We start from the raw sequence: 19,934 nt of genomic DNA on the forward strand, positions 1-19,934 counted from the left end.
GTGTGTAAAGTATGGTCCAAGATTAGCTTGTTCTTTCCTTAATACTGGTGTGTAAAGTATGGTTCAAGATTAGCTTGTTCATTCCTTAATACTGGTATGTAAAGTATGGTCCCAGATTAGCTTGTTCATTCCTTAATACTGGTGTGTAAAGTATGGTCCAAGATTAGCTTCATTCCTTAATACTGGTGTGTAAAGTATGGTCCCAGATTAGCTTGTTCATTCCTTAATACTGGTGTGTAAAGTATGGTCCCAGATTAGCTTGTTCTTTCCTTAATACTGTTGTGTAAAGTATGGTCCAAGATTAGCTTGTTCATTCCTTAATACTGGTGTGTAAAGTATGGTCCAAGATTAGCTTGTTCATTGCTTAATACTGGTGTGTAAAGTATGGTCCAAGATTAGCTTGTTCATTCCTTAATACTGGTGTGTAAAGTATGGTCCAAGATAAGCTTGTTCATTCCTTAATTATGATGTGTAAAGTATGGTCCAAGATTAGCTTGTTCTGTCCTTAATACTGGTGTGTAAAGTATGGTCCAAGATTAGCTTGTTCATTCATTAATACTGGTGTGTAAAGTATGGTCCAAGATTAGCTTGTTCATTCCTTAATACTGGTGTGTAAAGTATGGTCCAAGATTAGCTTGTTCATTCCTTAATACTGGTGTGTTAAGTATGGTCCAAGATTAGCTTGTTCTTTTCTTAATACTGGTGTGTAAAGTATGGTCCAAGATTAGCTTGTTCATTCCTTAATACTGATGTGTAAAGTATGGTCCCAGACTAGCTTGTTCAATCCTTAATACTGGTGTATAAAGTATGGTCCAAGATTAGCTTGTTCATTCCTCAATACTGGTGTGTAAAGAATGGTCCAAGATAAGCTTGTTCATTCCTTAATACTGATGTGTAAAGTATGGTCCAAGATTAGCTTGTTCTGTCCTTAATACTGGTGTGTAAAGTATGGTCCAAGATTAGCTTGTTCATTCCTTAATACTGGTGTGTAAAGTACGGTCCAAGATAAGCTTGTTCATTCCTTAATACTGGTGTGTAAAGTACGGTCCAAGATAAGCTAGTTCATTCCTTAATACTGGTGTGTAAAGTATGGTCCAAGATTAGCTTGTTCATTCCTTAATACTGGTGTGTAAAGTATGGTCCAAGATTAGCTTGTTCATTCCTTAATACTGGTGTGTAAAGTATGGTCCCAAATTAGCTTGTTCATTCCTTAATACTGGTGTGTAAAGTATGGTCCAAGATAAGCTTGTTCATACCTTAATACTGGTGTGTAAAGTATGGTCCCATATTAGCTTGTTCATTCCTTAATACTGGTGTGTAAAGTACGGTCCAAGATTAGCTTGTTCATTCCTTAATACTGGTGTGTAAAGTATGGTCCAAGATTAGCATGTTCATTCCGTAATACTGGCGTGTAAAGTACAGTCCAAGATTAGCTTGTTCATTCTTAATACTGGTGTGAAAAGTATGGTCCAAGATTAGCTTGTTCATTCCTTAATACTGGTGTGTAAAGTATGGTCCAAAATTAGCTTGTTCATTTCTTAATACTTAATGTGTGTAAAGTATGGTCCAAGATTAGCTTGTTCATTCCTTAATACTGGTGTGTAAAGTATGGTCCAAGATTAGCTTGTTCATTCCTTAATACTGGTGTGTAAAGTATGGTCCCAGATTAGCTTGTTCATTCCGCACAGTCTAATCAGGGATGACACTTTCCACTTATATGGAATTTTTCACTTGAAAGGATGTCTCTTCTAAATTACTGGTAAAATCAAGTCTGGATGGAAAGTGTTGGAAAGTGTCGTCCCTGATAAGTCTGTGCATACTGCACAAGGTATTCTGGGATGATTTGTAATGCATATGCTTTTAGGCCAGTTTTCCTCATTTATGTTCTGGGGGAAAAAAATAGGTATATAAGTATTGACTTGACTGTACCTCTTTCCATGGGAGACAACAGTCCAAGTGTCAGATAATTAAAAAATGAGCCTTGCTCTGTGAAAAGGGGGTTTAATGCATCTGCACAGGCTAATCAGGGACAACACTTTACACTTAAACTGGATTTTTGCAAAGAAGAGATTTACTTTTAATGAAAAATATCATGAATGGAAAGTGTCATCCCTGATTAGCCTGTGTGGACTGCACAGGCTAATCTGGAACAACACTTTATGCACATGCATTAAACCACCTTTTCACAGCCCAAATGCTTGAGGATTCTTGTTTAATAAATTTTCTGTTTGAGTTCTGATTTAACAATATGCCAAAAAAGGTTTTCCCATTTAAAAACACATCAGCCTTTTAGTCAGAAACCAAGGTTTGTGTATAAAATGGCAGTAAATATTCATAAACTACCTTTACACCTGTAATCAGCAATCTTATGAACCCAGTGTTGGTGTCATTGAACAATTGATTGGCTGTGATTTGATCTGACAAACAACTATAATGACAAAGGCCTGAAGAATACTTGGACACATTGTACATCTTATTTATCTTGTTCTTAAGCCCACACAAGAAAAGCCCCAGTCTAAATGATCTATTTTGAAAGTTTTATGTTTCAGTTTTAAACTGCCCTGACTATTTCTCTCATGTTTAATTTATTGAGTTTTTTTTAATAGGTGAAATACAAACTAGAGTAATTTGAAATGTAGGCAGTCAAATATTTATTTTGTATGTTTATGGTGCAGGGTTTGTAAAATTAAATATTTCAGTGATTACTTGACTTAAGTACAAGTTAGTTATACCCCCATTACCATTGGTAATGGGGGCTATATAGGAGTCACTTTGTCGGTCTGTCTGTCTGTCGATCGGTCTGTCCCGAACATTTCATCCGATCTTCACCAAACTTGGTCAGAAGTTGTATCTAGATCAGGGATCATATTTTCCCGCAACATCAATCAGTCTGGATATAAATGGGGGAAAAAGTATCCGAAAATTTATATCCGAAAGCATGACAAATTACGTTAAAATATATACCATTGATTTTGCCATTCATGAAGGTGGTTTAATAAATGTACAAGTAAATTCCCTTAGGCATTTTTTTTAAACGGAACATACGAGTTTTCTCAACTGGTTTTATCGTTTGCTATTTCATTGTTGTTTCGTGTGCTGTTTTATTTGACTTTTTTCATCGAACATTGTCAACATTATTATTCTGTTTAAGTCTATGCCGATATTTTAAATCGTTGTCGACTCGATAATAGCTAAAAAACATGCATTGAACCAAACAAATGTCTGTGCGTAGGTTGGCTACTGACAATAACAAAACCAAATAATTAAGAAATAATTTGTGTACGTTATAGTTTGTTGTCAAAATAACCCACGGCCGATAGTTAAGATGCGTAGGATTAAATCACGAGTGCAAAGCATGAGTGATTTGAAACCACGCATCTAATTTTCTGGTCATGGGTTATTCAACAACAAACTACAACGTACACGAATTATTTCGATTCGAACACGTTTTTTACTAAAGATTTATACAATGTATATTATTTTTCTTGTGTACTATTTTATGTGATGTTCAGCCCGTAAAAATAACTTTCGGCTGTTCTGTCAATCAGATCCGCGACCTTCATTCATAATTATATTACCGGATAATTACGCTGGTGGAAAATGTATCGGCATGTTTTGTTTAGGTACAGCTCGTGCTTTCAGTGTATAGATCTAAGATCCGGACCCATCTTTAATCTGCTGTTCACAAGTTTTTGATTCTTAGTCTGACGTGCAATAAACCGGTCCTGACCGGTTTAGAGACTGCAGCGAATGGTTAATCACACCTAATCGAGATGAGAATGTCATTAGGGTGTGTTTGCATGTGCACTGTGTATTCGATTTCATGACATGGGAATTTTAGCAAACAGAATTGGACCGACTGTTTGGGATTTTCAATCGGTCTTTCATCACCCAACTCGGTCTAGGACCGACAAAACCGAAAAAAATATGATCCCTGATCTAGATGATGTCTAGGTCAAGTATGAATATGGGTCATGCAGGGTCAAAAACTAGGTAACGGGGTCACTTAGTGCGTTTTAAACCGAAAGTTTGTCCGGACCATAACTATGTCATTTATCGTTAGATTTTAAAATGACTTGGTTCATTTGTGCACCAACATGGGACAGTGTGTCATGCGAAAGAAGTACATCAATATCTCAAAGGTCAAGGTCACACTTGGAGTTCAAAGGTCAAATACTTGTCTGGGCCATTATCTTTGTCATTTATTGTGAGACTTTAAAATCATCTTGCATATTTGTTCACCATCATTGGAGGCGTGTCATGCGAAAGAATTATGTCAATATCTCCATGGTCAAGGTCACACTTTGAGTTCAAAATTGGCCATAAATGAGCTTGTCCGGGCCATAACTATGTAGTTCATTGTGAGATTTTAAAATCATTTAGCACATTTGTTCACCATCATTGGACGGTGTGTCATGCAACAGAATTATGTCGATATCTGTAATGTCAAGGTCACACTTTGAGTTCAAAGGTCAAAAATGGCCATTAATGATCTTGGTCGGGCCATTACTATGCCATTCATTGTGAGATTTTAAAATTACACAGTGCATTTGTTCACAATCATTAGACGGTGTGTCATGCAAAAGAATTATGTCGATATCTCCAAGGTCCATGTCCATTTTGTGAAGACAGCATGCAAAATATTATGTGTCAATGCAGCATGTGGGGGTATATGTCACATCTGTGACAAAGCTCTAGTTTAAATCTTGGTTAAATTTATAATGGTTCCTTTTTTTTTAAACATCTTGCGACAGTCTGCGTGTGCCTTTTAAACAAAACTGCTGTTATGTACATAATGTATTTCTCTTATTGACTACAATATTGTTTATAAAACAACAATAATTAATTTTTATAATAGTTATTAATATTATTGAAAAATTGAATGTTACATAATTATAATGAAACCATTATGTCTAAATAATCAAGAGTAATTTTATTCTGTGTTCCTTTTGAACCAACCATTTTCTCAAGAGATAATGATCTTATTACCACTGCTACCACGGGGTGTTCATTTGCCTACAGTTAGTTAATATACTCAAAGCAAGATTAAAAAAGATTGTTCAGCAATTATGAGATTTTCTTTATTTTACTGTTAGTTTATAGGTTGCTTATAGAACTTGTCAAAATTGTAATATAAATAATAGAGAAATATTTTCAAAAGTTAAGTCCATAATATTATATACAAGTAGAAATGCCATTTTGGTATTATTTTACAAATCAAATTTGAAAAGATGTTTTTCTAACATATCCAGAGCAAATGTTACTTTTGTAATGAAATGAACAAAATGTAATCATTATTATATGCAATATTCATGGATGAATTGCTTCAAAATACATATTCAACTACATGTTTGTAAGTTAGATTTTTTTTACTATTTATAATGTCAGAATATTGCAATATTGGGAAAGGAAACACATCATACTGCAAATTGCTTAAATGTATCAGGACCTGCACATTATTCAACAATGTCTTCTTGTTGTATTTCCAACTAATGGATTACAGGATCCTTTACATTCTGTGTACTCATGTATGAAAACAGTTATGGTTTTGCAATGATGCCCAACAAAGAACAGAGTTCAATCTTATGTAATCTCATTCCTATTGCTCACAGCTCATTAAATCTTATAAATGAGATGGTAATTGTGATGAAACTAAATATCTGCACCCAATCATGACTTTGAATTACATCAGAGAGATTTAAAATACCCCTGATGTTTCAGACAGGGAATACTATAAACATGGGCTGTGCTCTGTGAAAAGGGGGTTTAATGCATGTGCGCAAAGTTTCTTCCCAGATTAGCCTGTACTGTCTGCACAGGCTCATTAGGGACGACACTTTCTGCTTTTATTTAAATTTTCAATAAAGAAAGTCTCTTCATATCTAAAATCCAGTTAAAGCGGAAAGTGTAGACCCTGTTAAGCATGTGGGGACTGCACAGGCTGATTTGGGATGACACTATGCAAATGCATTAAACCCCATTTTCACAGATCGCGTCTCAAATATGGCTTACATGTAGCAGTAAAGAGACAGGTCTGCTTGCTACTTATGTTAAATTATGCTTATATGTTGACTTCTGCATTAAGATTGATTATCTATTATTTTGACTTAAAGGCTAAAGATTGAAATCTACACTTAAATGAATATAATTGATGCGTTTGTGAGTTAGGTATTGTAGGTTTGCTACTAATGTGTAATGCGATCTTAATTATTTTAATTTAACACTAAAATAGGTTTTGAAGTTTTTAGAGACTTTCTGTTCTTGCTGCAGTGTTTCAGGTGATTAATTGAAATGCTTTGTTTATATGATAATTCCTTTATTAATATGTGCATTTTAATGCTTGGAAGTGTTTCACCTGGGGGAAATGAAGGATGACAATGAAGGTCATTGACCTTGAGTTTACTTTTCTTTGTTCATATCAAATATCATTAATATTGAGAACGGAAGGATTTATGGGGTGCACATGGAAGTATGTAAACTAACCATTATGACATTGAAATACTGGTACATATTGCAATATTAATCAAACCAAACAAACTAAGTGTAAACAAGGAAGTATGATGAATGCCATGATTGAAGGCTTGTAAGGTGCAATATTACATTTGTCTTCAGACTAGCCAACACTGCAACACTTTTGTAGCATTTAGCCTCCATGGTTCTGGATAATGAAAGTTTCAAATGAACACAAATCAAGATAAAATAAAATAGTAATGCTGTTTTAAGTTTGATACTCACTTCATGTCTGATAACATACAAGTACACCAACTGACTGCATTGTATCTGTGGTCTTCCCAGCTTTCTTCTATGGTGTAACAGGAAACACATTAACCCATTTATGCCTAGGGTCTAGAAAAAAGGCCTTGGCAAACAGCATAGACCCAGATGAGACGCTGCATGATGCGGCGTCTCATCAGAGTCAGGGCTGTTTGCTTAAAAAGAATTCTGTAAGAAATATTCTATATATAGAAATAAATATACTTAAGACATCCCTAATTTTGGAAATAAATAGATCCAATTTAGAACGATAGGTGAGAGTCCACTAGGCATAAATGGGTTAATTAATGCCATGACACATTGTTTTTCTCATTTCAGTGTCCTTCTACGGTGAGAGCTATGTCCACATCCCCTACAATGCCGACCTACGACAGACCGATATTGAGCTGCGATTTAAAGCCTCCCGACCGTACGGTGTGCTCCTGTTGCTGGCGGGATCCTCACGAGACTTCCTGCTCCTACAGCTGCATGCTGGGACTGTACAACTGAAGGTAGCAAATATGAGCCTCATTCTGGGAAAACAGGGCTTAATGCACATGTGTAAAGTGTCACTCCAGATTAGCCTGTGCAGTCTGCACATGCTTATCAGGGACAACACTTTCTGCCTATACTGGATTTTCATATAGAAGAGGCCACCTTTAAATGAAAAAAATCCAAAAAATCCGAAAGGGTGCTCCCTGATTGGCCCATATAGACTGCACAGGCTTATCTGGGACTACACTTTAAGCACATGCATTAAAGCACATTTCCAAGAGCAAGGCTAATTTGTATGCCTCCCCAATAAGGCTTAACATGGCGAAGGATATAAAGCATTTAGCTAGTCCATCAGTAGGTCGGAAAGAGTATTTTTAGTGTACATGATCTCATAAAAGTGGTACATGTAATAATGGCTCTGACCAATTTATGTTTTTCTGGCATGTGATAAATGATAAAAATCAATTATTCTAATGAAATGCCTATTTTAATTCCAGTTTTGGAATATAATCCTACATGTTGAGACAAGTCAATCCTATTGTCACAGTGCCATTGGTTTCCATGAGTCACAGATAATTGGCACTGAAATAATGTGGCAAGTGATTAGTCATGTGAGCATTGTTAGCTCATCTATTTTTTGAAAAAAAATTATGAGCTATTGTCATCACCTTGGCGTCGGCGTCGGCGTCGGCGTCCGGTTAAGTTTTGCGTTTAGGTCCACTTTTCTCAGAAAGTATCAATGCTATTGCATTCAAACTTGGTACACTTACTTACTATCATGAGGGGACTGGGCAGGCAAAGTTAGATAACTCTGGCGTGCATTTTGACTGAATTATGTGCCCTTTTTATACTTAGAAAATTGAAAATTTTGGTTAAGTTTTGCGTTTAGGTCCACTTTTTTTCAGAAAGTATCAATGCTATTGCATTCAAACTTGGTACACTTACTTACTATCATGAGGGGACTGGGCAGGCAAAGTTAGATAACTCTGGCATGCATTTTGACAGAATTATGTGCCCTTTTTATACTTAGAAAATTGAAAATTTTGGTTAAGTTTTGTGTTAAGGTCCATTTTATTCCTTAAGTATCAAAGCTATTGCTTTCATACTTGCAACACTTACTAACTACCGTAAGGGGACTGTGCAGGCAAAGTTATGTAACTCTGACTGGCATTTGGACGGAATTATGGGCCCTTTATACTTAGAAATTTGAAAGTTTGGTTAAGTTTTGTGTTTTGGTCCACTTTACCCCTAAAGTATCATAGATATTGCTTTCATACTTGGAACACTCGCAAACTATCATAAGGGTACAGTAAAAGGACAAGTTGCATAACTCTGGATGTCATTTTTACGGAATTATGGCCCTTTTTTGACTTAGTAACTTTGAATATATGGTTAAATTTTGTGTTTCGATCCACTTTACTTCTTAAGTATCAAGGCTATTGCTTTCAAACTTCAAATACTTTCATGCTATCATGAGGTTACTGTACCTGGCAAGTTGAATTTTACCTTGACCTTTGAATGACCTTGACTCTCAAGGTCAAATTATTAAATTTCTCTAAAATTGCCATAACTTCTTTATTTATGATTAGATTTGATTGATACTTTGACAAAACTACTCTTACCTGACATACCACAATAGACTCCACCCAAACCATCGCCCGTGCCCCCCCCCCAACCCCCCTTTTTTTTTTTTTTTTTTTTTTTTTTTTTTTTTAAGATCATCTCACAAATGACCACCACACCCTCACACTATACCCCCATTGAAAATGAGAGTCCCTTCACCAAAAAGAAAATAGATGAGCGGTCTGCACCCGCAAGGCGGTGCTCTTGTTGATTTCTTGAAGTTTGATTTAAAAAAATAAAGAATATGCAAAATGTCTCACTGATATATATTTATCTCGTTTCCTAGTTTGCGTCTTAAGTCTGTGATTTTTACAGGATTTCTTAAAACTTCAAGCCTATGGTGGCCTGAAAATGAACACAATCCCTGTTATAAATAACTACTGGTTATCTGGTTAATTCACTTGATAAGCTGTTCAGAGGAAGTTGTATAAATACTAAGGATACCCTGGTACATTGAAAGGTATAAAGCTCAATTGTGCTCTCAGATACAAGGAAAATGATTATTCATTGTGTAAACTAAGTTGAAATGATAAGCAATGATAAGCAAGCATCTACATAGCCTGTATTCAAATCCACAGGGGTATACATGGATTCTATAATATGCTTATATTTGCAGACGTTGTAGGGGTGGTTCATTCGTAGCAGTCAGCCAAGGTATTGTAGGTATAGGGAGATTACCGTACTCAGAGGTGTGATTAGCATTTATTGAAGGTGACAAGAAAGATCCAACACATCAGAAATGTTACAAGCCCAGTTATGTGTTACAAGAGTTCTACACAGTTTACACAGATCCAATTAGCCTTCTATTCAAAGTGCAGTTAAATGCTTTCATTACATTTTATATCCCCATAAAGTGGGAGGTCTGCTTGTTTGTATGTACATACTTACCGAAATTTGGTGAAAACATTAACAGCTGCAGAAGCAACAAGTTGAGGTGATCTTTAAAGAAGTTATATTGGCTGCCACCTTTTTTGGCGGAATCATGGCCCTGCATCACTTTCCACTTCAACTTTTGTCAGTTTTCCCATTGTTGAAATATAATGGATCCCTGAGTTGTGTGAACTGCACTCAGCTATAAGTGCTTTGCAGCTTACAGATAACATACTTTTGTGTGTATGTGATGGTTTTTAAAGTAATTTAAGATTTATTAAACTTTGCGAGCATTATAGCCACTTTGTATGTGTAAGTATACATCGAGATGATGTTATTATGGATTGGTCTGTGTCCAAAGTTGTCCTAGGGGCATCTGTTACATGGGGCACATCTGCTTTTCATTTGTAAAGTGGATGCAGCAAACTGAACATTTAAGTTTGATTTGTCTCAGCCTCATGGAAGTTGTCAGTTGTATGATTCTCCAGCAATTGATGATCATGCTATCAATTTTTTCTGCATTTCAAGATGTAAATTACTTTAAATATTAAGTCAAATGTTATACATGTAGTTAATTTTTAGCTCGGTGTTTTCGGAGAAAACTCAGAATTGTCATAGCCAGCTCATCCTCCGCTGTCTGGCGTTTGACGTCTGCCATCCGCGTCTTGCTAAAACCTTAACATTGGCTCTAAAATCAAAGTGCTTCCACCTACAACTTTGAAACTTCATATGTAGATGCACCTTGATGAGTTCTATACGCCACACTCATTTTGGGGTCACTAGGTCAAAGTTCAATTTCACTGTGACCTCTAAAAAAAATTAAAATCTGACAAGCTTTCATTTATTCAAAACTGCACCCGTAGCTGAGCGTGTCACCCGTTATGCGGTGCTCTTGTTCATTGACTAATGAGTGTCCTTCGTGTTTAGCTCACTTGAGCACAAAGCTCATTAGGGGATCTCTTGTGATCACCCTCCATCCTCAAATTGCAAAAAAGTGTATAAACTGTCAAGGGAAATGTAAAACAGTGTTATTTCGTAACCTGAATAACAAAAGCATCATATATCAGTCAAGTGATCTCTTAAGTAACAATTTTGGGGCAATTACCATTGTGACATATAACACCTGTCTGCACAATAATTGCCTGTTGTAAGAGTTGCAAATTGCTGGCAATTGCAGGAACGCAGTAAAAAGCCTTGCTTATTATACACGTGTCAAACATTCCCCTGAAACAATGTCATTCAAAACTAGTTCCTAGCTTCTTCTTCTTGGCAGTTTCCATTATGTTAAGCTGTTATTTTACATGCAGAGTAGGATGCTTATTGCATAGGGGTTTATGCCAGTCTGCCAATCAGTATCAGGGTGTTTTAATTAAGAAAATTAAGAAATTAAGTTGAAAATGATATTTTATAAATGCCAATTATTCTTGAAATTACTTGGTTTTTGCGCTTCACTCTGTATATTCAAACATGATGTACGTCATCACCATGAAGTGAAGATTTGCAAAACAATTTCCAAATGCAGTGATATTTACATTCAGTGATCCTTGAATCCTATGTTATGTGCCTTTAAACAAAAAAGTGAGTTGCCAAAAAAAGCTTTAAGTTTGTGGTGCACATTTTTTCACATTTTTCTGGTGATCAAATTAAAACTTGAAATATGTCATCACCATGAAGTGTTAGATGTGCAAGGCACAATTTTCATGTACAGTTATCCAATTATTCCAGAGTTATGTGCCTTTTAACTTAGTGTGATACAGCTCTAATCTAAGATTTGATCTTCTCTACATTTGTTACAAGAATGTAAAACTAGGGTGTAATAAGAAGATTTAAATTTTATTCCAGGTCAATTTTGGAAGTGAGGACACAGTTCTTGACCTGGGACGGCACAGATACGATGACCTTCAGTGGCACACAGTCAAGGTCACAAGGATCGTCTGAGGTCATCAGCATGGTGGTGGACGATTCCACAACAGTGCGTGAACGTATCCTTGGAACCTACAGGGAGTTGAACATGAACATGGGGATCTACCTGGGGGGAGTGGATGTAAAAGCAAACGAGTTATTTAAACATGAATTGAAACACTTTCGCGGAACATTCAGCACTCTAACTTTGAATGACCTTGACCTTGTTGAAATGGGAAGAAGGAATAACTGATCCAAATAATGTGAGAGAAATTTCTTGGGACATAGATCCGATATTTAATGCGCCTAGGGATAGTCCTATCTCAGCTTACATCTGACACTTCATTTGTTTCTTTTTCACACATTCATCCCACCAATGAACGAACATGTGTCCTTCTTATTGAAAACAGAGTCACCAAAGGGATTACTCTTGTACAGTTATATGAATATTGCGAATGAAAAACATTACATAGCATTAGAAATGATAAATCATCAATTGAAGTTAACGGTTGGAAGAAACAAAACTGTGGTGAGTCTCAAATCAGAAACAGTGATAGAAAATTGTTGGCATCAGATAGACATCAGTGTGTCACCAACATATCTAGAACTAGTTGTTGATGGGGAGAAGTACTTGAAGCAGCTCAGTGAAAAGCTCAGTGCCATTTATGGTGGAACCGTCTTCGTTGGGGGCCTCAGTCAAAGTGCTAGAGCTGTTGCCAGATACGATGACCTTGAATCTCTGCAGGCCAACAACAGTATCAAAGGCAGTGTAATTGGCTGTGTGCACAAGTTGATCATCAACTCAAGGGCATGTTCTCTGCAGGACATTTACGCCAGTCGTCTCATCAGCACTGATTGCGGCGGCAGCGATGATTGTCACAATGGCCGCTGTGGGATTGAGCCCCCTGGGTCAGCGTCTGCAGAGTTCACTCCCCATTCTGATTCCAACCGTGAGGAGTTCCAGCTCCTTGCTGTGAACCCTGTGATTGTGAATGAGGGTGCAGAGACTGTCCTTACAACTGACAATATCGAGATGGTATATGATTATAAAAACTATGGCATCAGGGAGTCAGGTATAATATTTTATGTGGCTAAGAAGCCCAAATTTGGGGAAATTGAGGTTGATCTTGGGCGAAGAAGAAATGGTGATGTGTTTACTTACCTGGATATTACTGGTCAAAAGGTGAAGTACAAGCATTCAGGATCTGAGCATGTTTATGATGAAATTTTAATTGAAGTGGAATTTGTTATAAGCACTAAAGCAAGTGACGACTTTCCAGAGAGGCTGCAGCAGAAGTATGACTTTGTTCTGCCAGTGAATGTCAAGCCTACGCAATGATGCCCCAGTTATTGTCCTTGGTAACAACGGTGTTCTAAAAATCATTGAGAACACTAAAGTTCTCATAGGCCCAGAATTTTTACATGCCGATGATTCCGATAACCCTTCAAACGAACTTGTGTACAGTGTAACTCAGCGTAGGAATCAAGGATATTTTGAACGCAGTGGCCAGAGTGGAATACCCACTACATCATTTACGCAGGCGGAAATCAACGACCATCGTATCTGGTTCCTTCATATTGGGACGGAAAACGCTGAAATAAGCCTCAACGTAACCGATGGCATAGCCTCCAGCAGCCCTGTAACCATCTATGTTCAAACGGTTACACTGAATCTGACCGTGTTGAAGAACACCGGCATTCTGTTACCACATAACTCATTCTCGTTGATAACAAGGGAGAACCTGACGACGGTGAGCAATGCACCCAGCCAGGAGGTGGAGATACTGTATGATGTTCGGAAGCCACCCAGGTACGGTGTCATTGAGAAGCAGCAACAGTTTGCGGAGGGCGAGTGGCAGGAAACCGGAACATTTGCCCAGCGACATATTGACAATGGCCATATCAGGTATGTACTGGACTGGTACCTTTTCAATATTGGCATTGATCAGATCTCAAATGTATCGATGTTTTCCATGGATTGTTTTATTTCTAGTTCACACAGTTTTCATGCAAAATTATTGGAACATCTCTAAAATGTTTTAAAAAATCAGGTTTATTCCCCTAAATATATTTGTGCAAGGATTGTTATCAGTCCACTGGATCCTGCCATTACTTGAAAAGTACACAAGCTAGGTTGGTGAAACTCTGTATTGATATTTGGATAGAGGGTAATAATGGGAGTTTGCACGCTATTTTTTTATTTTTTTTCATCAGACAAATTTGTGGTTACTTTGGTAGTTTGCCATGGTGACAGAAATAAGTGACCACTGTCTGAAAAAATCAAGTTCCTTCAATTTATAAAACAAGTTCTTAAGCTACATGTAGTTTGATAAAACTCGGTATGCGGATAGAGGGCCTACTAGGAAACCAAGTCTAAGAATAAAGAAAAATCTTTAAATTGGAATATTCAAGACTTGCTTATTTTTTTGTCAAAATTGGCATTAACTGCTTTGATCTAAATTTTTCTTCATGTAGAACATTCTGTTAAGGACATAATAACCAATGGTAGCCATCATATAATCAAAGGCTGGACATGTTTGTTTTGGTGCTAAGTCTAATCGTTCTAAGTCTAAGAATGGGTTGGTGACTATAGGCCCCTGTTCATGCTCTGATAACATTAACCAGAGGACTCCTGTTTTGTCTGTGAGAAAGCTCTTTTCACAATTTCCTTCCATGATGGAGTTTACCTGATTTTTGGTTTTAGGTTCATCCTTATTTGAGCCTTGTTCTGGAAAAACTGGGCTTAATGCATGTGCTTAAAGTGTCTTCCCTGATTGGCATACACTAATACCTTTAAAGCTGAAATTGCTGTACCTTATTGGCCTGCACAGGCTAATCTGTAATTTGGTACAATTCTTTACACACATGCATCAAGCCTGTAATTTGGTACAATACTTTACACACATGCATCAAGCCTGTAATTTGGTACAATACTTTACACACATACATCAAGCCTGTAATTTGGTACAATACTTTACACACATGCATCAAGCCTGTAATTTGGTACAATTCTTTACACACATGCATCAAGCCTGTAATTTGGTACAATACTTTAGACACATGCATCAAGCCTGTAATTTGCTACAATACTTTACACACATGCATCAAGCCTGTAATTTTCTACATTACTTTAGACACATGCATCAAGCCTGTAATTTGGTACACTACTTTACACACATGCATCAAGCCTGTAATTTGGTACAATACTTTACACACATGCATCAAGCCTGTAATTTGGTACAATACTTTACACACATGCATCAAGCCTGTAATTTGGTACAATACTTTACACACATGCATCAAGCCTGTAATTTGGTACAATACTTTACACACATATATCAAGCCTGTAATTTGGTACAATACTTTACACACATGCATCAAGCCTGTAATTTGGTACAATACTTTACACACATACATCAAGCCTGTAATTTGGTACAATACTTTACACACATGCATCAAGCCCCGTTTTCCACAAGGAGGCTCATTTTATTGCAGTTAAAGTGCAATGCATCAATCTACTTATCTAGTTGCCATATTTCAGGTACAGAGCTCTTGACCATGCCGTTGGACGAACATCGGACGAGTTCATGTTTACAGTGAATGCAAAAAGCTACACAACTCCTTTCTCCTTCTTCCGAATTCATTTTGAGCAGATTTACCTGAGAGTAGAGGAGCGTCAATTGTCCTTGATGCACAAATCATACGCAGCTTTGTCCAATGAGAACCTGAAAGCCTACACAAACAATCCCCAGCTTCGCCCTGAAAATATCCAGTATGAACTGGCCCGACCACCGAGCATGGGCAACTTTTACAGGATGGACTTACAACAGTTTACAAGACATATGGACTTTGCTAACTTGACACCCCTGTCATACGGGGAGTCATTCACACAGCAGGATATTAACAGTGGCAGTGTGTACTACAATCTGAAGGCAAGTGCTTATGAAAATGTGAAGGATTTTACGGACTTGAGAGTAAGCACGCTTGGAACATCTGCAAAAAATGTGCGCTTGTGGATTGAATTTGTTCCCCAGAAAAATGATGTTACATTTGTCAACAATGGTTTGAAGGATGTCATCGAAGGAGGTCGAAAATACATTGACAGGGATGATTTGTATTTACAAACTGACAAGTTCCGTGTGTTTGAATTCACAGTTATATCTCGGCCTCACTATGGTGTGCTTCATCTAATAGATCCTAGGTCGGCAGCCATTGTTTCACATGATGTTGGCAAATTCACCACAGATGACATTAGAGACACCAGACTGGTTTACCAGCACGACGACTCGGAACATGGTTCAGATTCATTCACATTCACTGCAGTGCCGGATATTTCTAAAACCAGTCCATCTCATGGCAACATTCCTGAGTTCACTGGAACCTTTGATATCCAGATGCTGATGAGGAATGATAACCCACCAGAGAGAAAGGTGGACAAAGTGTTCACAGTGGAGAGAAATGGCCAAAAACTGTTGACAATCCGTGACTTAGCTTTCATAGATCCTGATATAGATTATGATCCATGGGAACTCTTGTACACAAGACGGAGGGTCTCAAACGGTCAGTTTATAAGTGCAAGAAATGGCTCCCAGATCTATCAGTTCAAACAAGTAGACTTGGTGAACAATGAGATCATGTTTAAACATTCTGGTGAAGATATTGGCAGAGCTGACATTGCTGTCACAGACGGTCAGTTTTATTCCAATTGTATGATGCAAATACAGGCCGGAGAACCTTTTATACAAATTGATACAAACACTGGAATTAAAGTTAGAAATGGTCGAAGAGAAAAGGTGACTATTGGGAACTTAAGCATCGAGACTAACATGAATCTCGCAGACACTGAAGTTCATTTTGTATTGTTTGAGGGACCAAGAAATGGTTTTCTGGAAGTGGATGGAGTTAAAGTGGATGAATTTATTTTCAAAAATTTGAAAATGCAAAACTTAGTTTATAAGCATAAGGGGAAATCTAATGAAGAGGATTATTTTGCTTTTACTCTCATTGCTAAAGATATTCAAGTCAACTGGCAACTTCTCCATTCAGATATTGTTAGAATCGTCTCAGATACCACCTAGGGTGGTAAATAATCACGTTTTGGAAGTGTTTGCTGGAAGAGAAATGACAGTGATAGAAAAAAGACACCTTTTGGTAACTCACTCTGACAGCTCAGAGCAAGACTTGGAATTTTTAGTTCTTGTTTTACCCAAAGAAGGCAGTCTGTTAGTTGGAAACGAAAAACTTACAGCAGATGGTGAAATGACCTTTACTCAGGCAGATATTAACAATGGTAATTTGAAATATAAGCCAGAAACTATGACTGCAACATCAGATCAGTTTGTGTTTGAAGTATCCAACGGCCTTGAGGCACTGAGAGGCCTGGAATTCCTGATTAATATTGTGCCGTATTCTCTGTCAATGTCGGTACAGAATTTCACTGTGATCGAAGGGGGCCAGAAAGCACTTTCCACACAGATTATCACTGTGGACACAAAATTATCTCAGAACCAGAGTCTGGTCTTTTCCGTTAAACATCCACCAACGTTTGGGAGGATCGAGGCTGACAACTAGGAGAGGTGAAGCTGTGACCTCATTTACTGCTACACAGCTGAGCAGGCAAGAGGTGTGCTATGTTCATGATAACAGCGAAAATAAGATGGACCAATTCAGTGTATGTGTTAAAGAAAGGCTGGAGTCATACGAAAGTGAGACGCAGACAGTGTACATTTCAGTGGAGGGAATAAATGACGAAGCCCCTATTGTGGTCAGGAACACTGGTTTGACAGTATGGCGTGGATCCATGACTAAGATAACTGCACAGAACCTTTTAGCGCTGGATGCAGATAACTCGGCGGCTGAGTTGACGTACCTGATTTCCAAGCCAACCAATGGCCATGTTGCTTTACTGAACAACACGTTCAAGGGTCTGATTAGCTTTAGGCAGGCATGGGTGGACGATGGGCAACTGGTGTTTGTGCATAATGGTATATGTACACTAAACTCTATAAAATGATATAAGCAAATATTGCAGAAATTTAATCCATTATTTTAACATTTGGATGTACCCGGTAGTATGTTTACTAAATAGGTAAATTAATTAAAACTTGTAGTGTTTTAGATTCTTAATATATAAATTGACAAATATATTATAAATTGTCATTATAAGAATGAATCATGTGTTTGTGCATGTATAACACACGTTTATTGGTGTACTTCAGGGTCAAATGACGGGAAGTTCACCTTCGAAGTGAGTGATGGACCAAACAAAAGCAATAGGTCAGATTTCTTGATCATTGCCAAGCCTCTTGTTCTCACCTGTCAGGTGCATGAGTTACTCCACGCCTACCCAAACACCCTACAGCCAATCACGGCACAGCAGCTGATGACTTCAACCAACGACGCAAATCAGACCAAGCCCATAATATACATGATTGTGTCTGAGCCTAAACATGGTTCTTTGGTCAGCCTGGAAGAGGGTGTGGAGGTGAAAGTGAAGTCATTTACGCAGAAGGACATCAACTCATCCCTGATCTACTACAAGCACTCTGGTTCCCTCCAGGGCTGGACACAGAACGACAGCATTGAGTTTCAGGTGAACACGCTGTATGCTGAACCACTCCGGGACCTTGTATTGGATGTCTATGTGTCCTATGGAAACCTGAATGCTGAGAATAAAAATCAGCTCATAAAGACATCCCCCATTAAGGTAGATGAAGGCGGTGAAATGATTGTGGCGAAAAATAATTTAGATGTCACTGAATTCATAAGGAATCTGGAAAGACTCGGAAAGCACGCCAGTCTGAGGTTTTCATTAAAGGAAGGACCAAAACATGGGCAATTGTTGTACAGCGGATCAAAACTGAACTACACCACCAGGTTTAGACAGTGGGATATAAATTCGCACAAACTCATCTACAAGCATGATGATTCAGATACGGTAGCCGATGCTTTCTTTCTTAACTTGCATCTTCGGATAGAGGAGGATACATTAGCCCATTCTAGTGACCAGGAAACCATGTTTGGACTGGTTTTAAATGTTACTGTGAAACCTGTCAATGATGAGACCTTTAGACTGGTTACTCGTCGTCCCAGTTTGAATATTGTCCAGGGATTTTCAGCAGTTATAGACCAGTCTGTGCTCTATGTGACTGACAACGACACTACCCCTGAATATCTTGTGTATGAAATATTTAGCGAAGCTAACAATGGATATGTGGCTTATGTTCAAAACATGGAGAGAAAAATAACATCTTTTACCCAACAGGATGTGAACAAAAGGAGAGTTATTTTTAAGCATAATTTTCATTCGGGTTCAGGCATTTTCTATTTCAGAGTATCAGATGGCAGAGATCCTTTCATTGACTCTTTTACCATAAACGTGTCAAGTATATTTGTTCACATTACCAATAATGACACCATCCAGTTGGTTCAGTCAAATACGTCAGTTAAAATTTTACAGGATAATTGTAATGTTTCCACCAATGGGCTAAGAGACAAAGTTGTGTATATTGTTACAAGACAGCCACGGTATGGAAGAATATACATCAACGGAAAGAATTCACAAAATTTTTCTCAGGCGGATGTTGATGAAAATCGTGTGACCTACTTTCAGATTGACAAGAAGTTTGGGTCAGATCTGTTTGAGTATTCGCTCCTTTACATTCATGATCAGTACTCGAAGGTGACATTTTACGAGGGTGTTGTATCCCATATACAGGTCACCCCTCTGGTAAAGATGAGGGCTCTTGAAGCTCCCAAGGGTGAGAGAGTGGCCATCACTCTGCTAAGTCTCGATGCCAGTGTCTTAGCGGAACGCACTGGCGATGACCCCGTGTTCACAGTACAGTCAGGGCCATTTCACGGACAAATTATCAAAACTTCGCTCACCAAAAGACAGCTATATACAGAAAGCTATGTTGAAGGCAAACCCTTCAAGGCTGTAAAGGTATTTAGTCATGAGGATGTGGTGTACATGAAAGTGTTTTATAAAAGTGACATACACAATACAAGGCAGTTTGTACAAGATAATTTCACATATGTGTTGACCTCGTTCGATGCTCAGCCAGCCACTGGAGTTTTCTATGTTGGTCTGGTTCCTTCAGAGAGTATACCTATTGTGCCAGTGACAAATTCTCCAGGCAAGGATGTTAAAACTGACTCCTATAACACTGTGCCCCATATGGAGGACACAGAGGACATGTCCAGTGGCAATGACACTTTGGCACCTAGTCGTCTGAAACATGATCATGTTATCATTCTAGCTGTTTCAGTTCCATTAATAGTAGTTGTCG

At 37.9% G+C, this 19,934-nt stretch overlaps 2 protein-coding genes across 2 annotated transcripts in view; one reads left to right on the forward strand and one right to left on the reverse strand.

Annotated features, from left to right (window-relative positions):
• The window catches only part of LOC127878519 (chondroitin sulfate proteoglycan 4-like), a 79,725-nt gene that overhangs the window by 53,032 nt on the left and 6,759 nt on the right, over nucleotides 1-19,934 (forward strand). Inside the window, 11 exon segments of the mRNA XM_052425052.1 lie at nucleotides 7,093-7,265; nucleotides 11,584-11,670; nucleotides 11,672-11,882; nucleotides 11,914-11,969; nucleotides 11,971-12,030; nucleotides 12,032-12,979; nucleotides 12,981-13,549; nucleotides 15,185-16,670; nucleotides 16,672-17,205; nucleotides 17,207-17,627; nucleotides 17,862-19,933. Coding sequence (XP_052281012.1) covers nucleotides 7,093-7,265; nucleotides 11,584-11,670; nucleotides 11,672-11,882; nucleotides 11,914-11,969; nucleotides 11,971-12,030; nucleotides 12,032-12,979; nucleotides 12,981-13,549; nucleotides 15,185-16,670; nucleotides 16,672-17,205; nucleotides 17,207-17,627; nucleotides 17,862-19,933 — 6,617 coding nt within the window.
• Nucleotides 1-19,934, reverse strand: part of LOC127877450 (uncharacterized) — a 261,450-nt gene that overhangs the window by 51,256 nt on the left and 190,260 nt on the right. The window lies entirely within an intron of this gene.

Source organism: Dreissena polymorpha, chromosome 4 (assembly GCF_020536995.1).
Source record: "Dreissena polymorpha isolate Duluth1 chromosome 4, UMN_Dpol_1.0, whole genome shotgun sequence".
Classification (NCBI taxonomy): Eukaryota; Metazoa; Mollusca; class Bivalvia; order Myida; family Dreissenidae; genus Dreissena; species Dreissena polymorpha.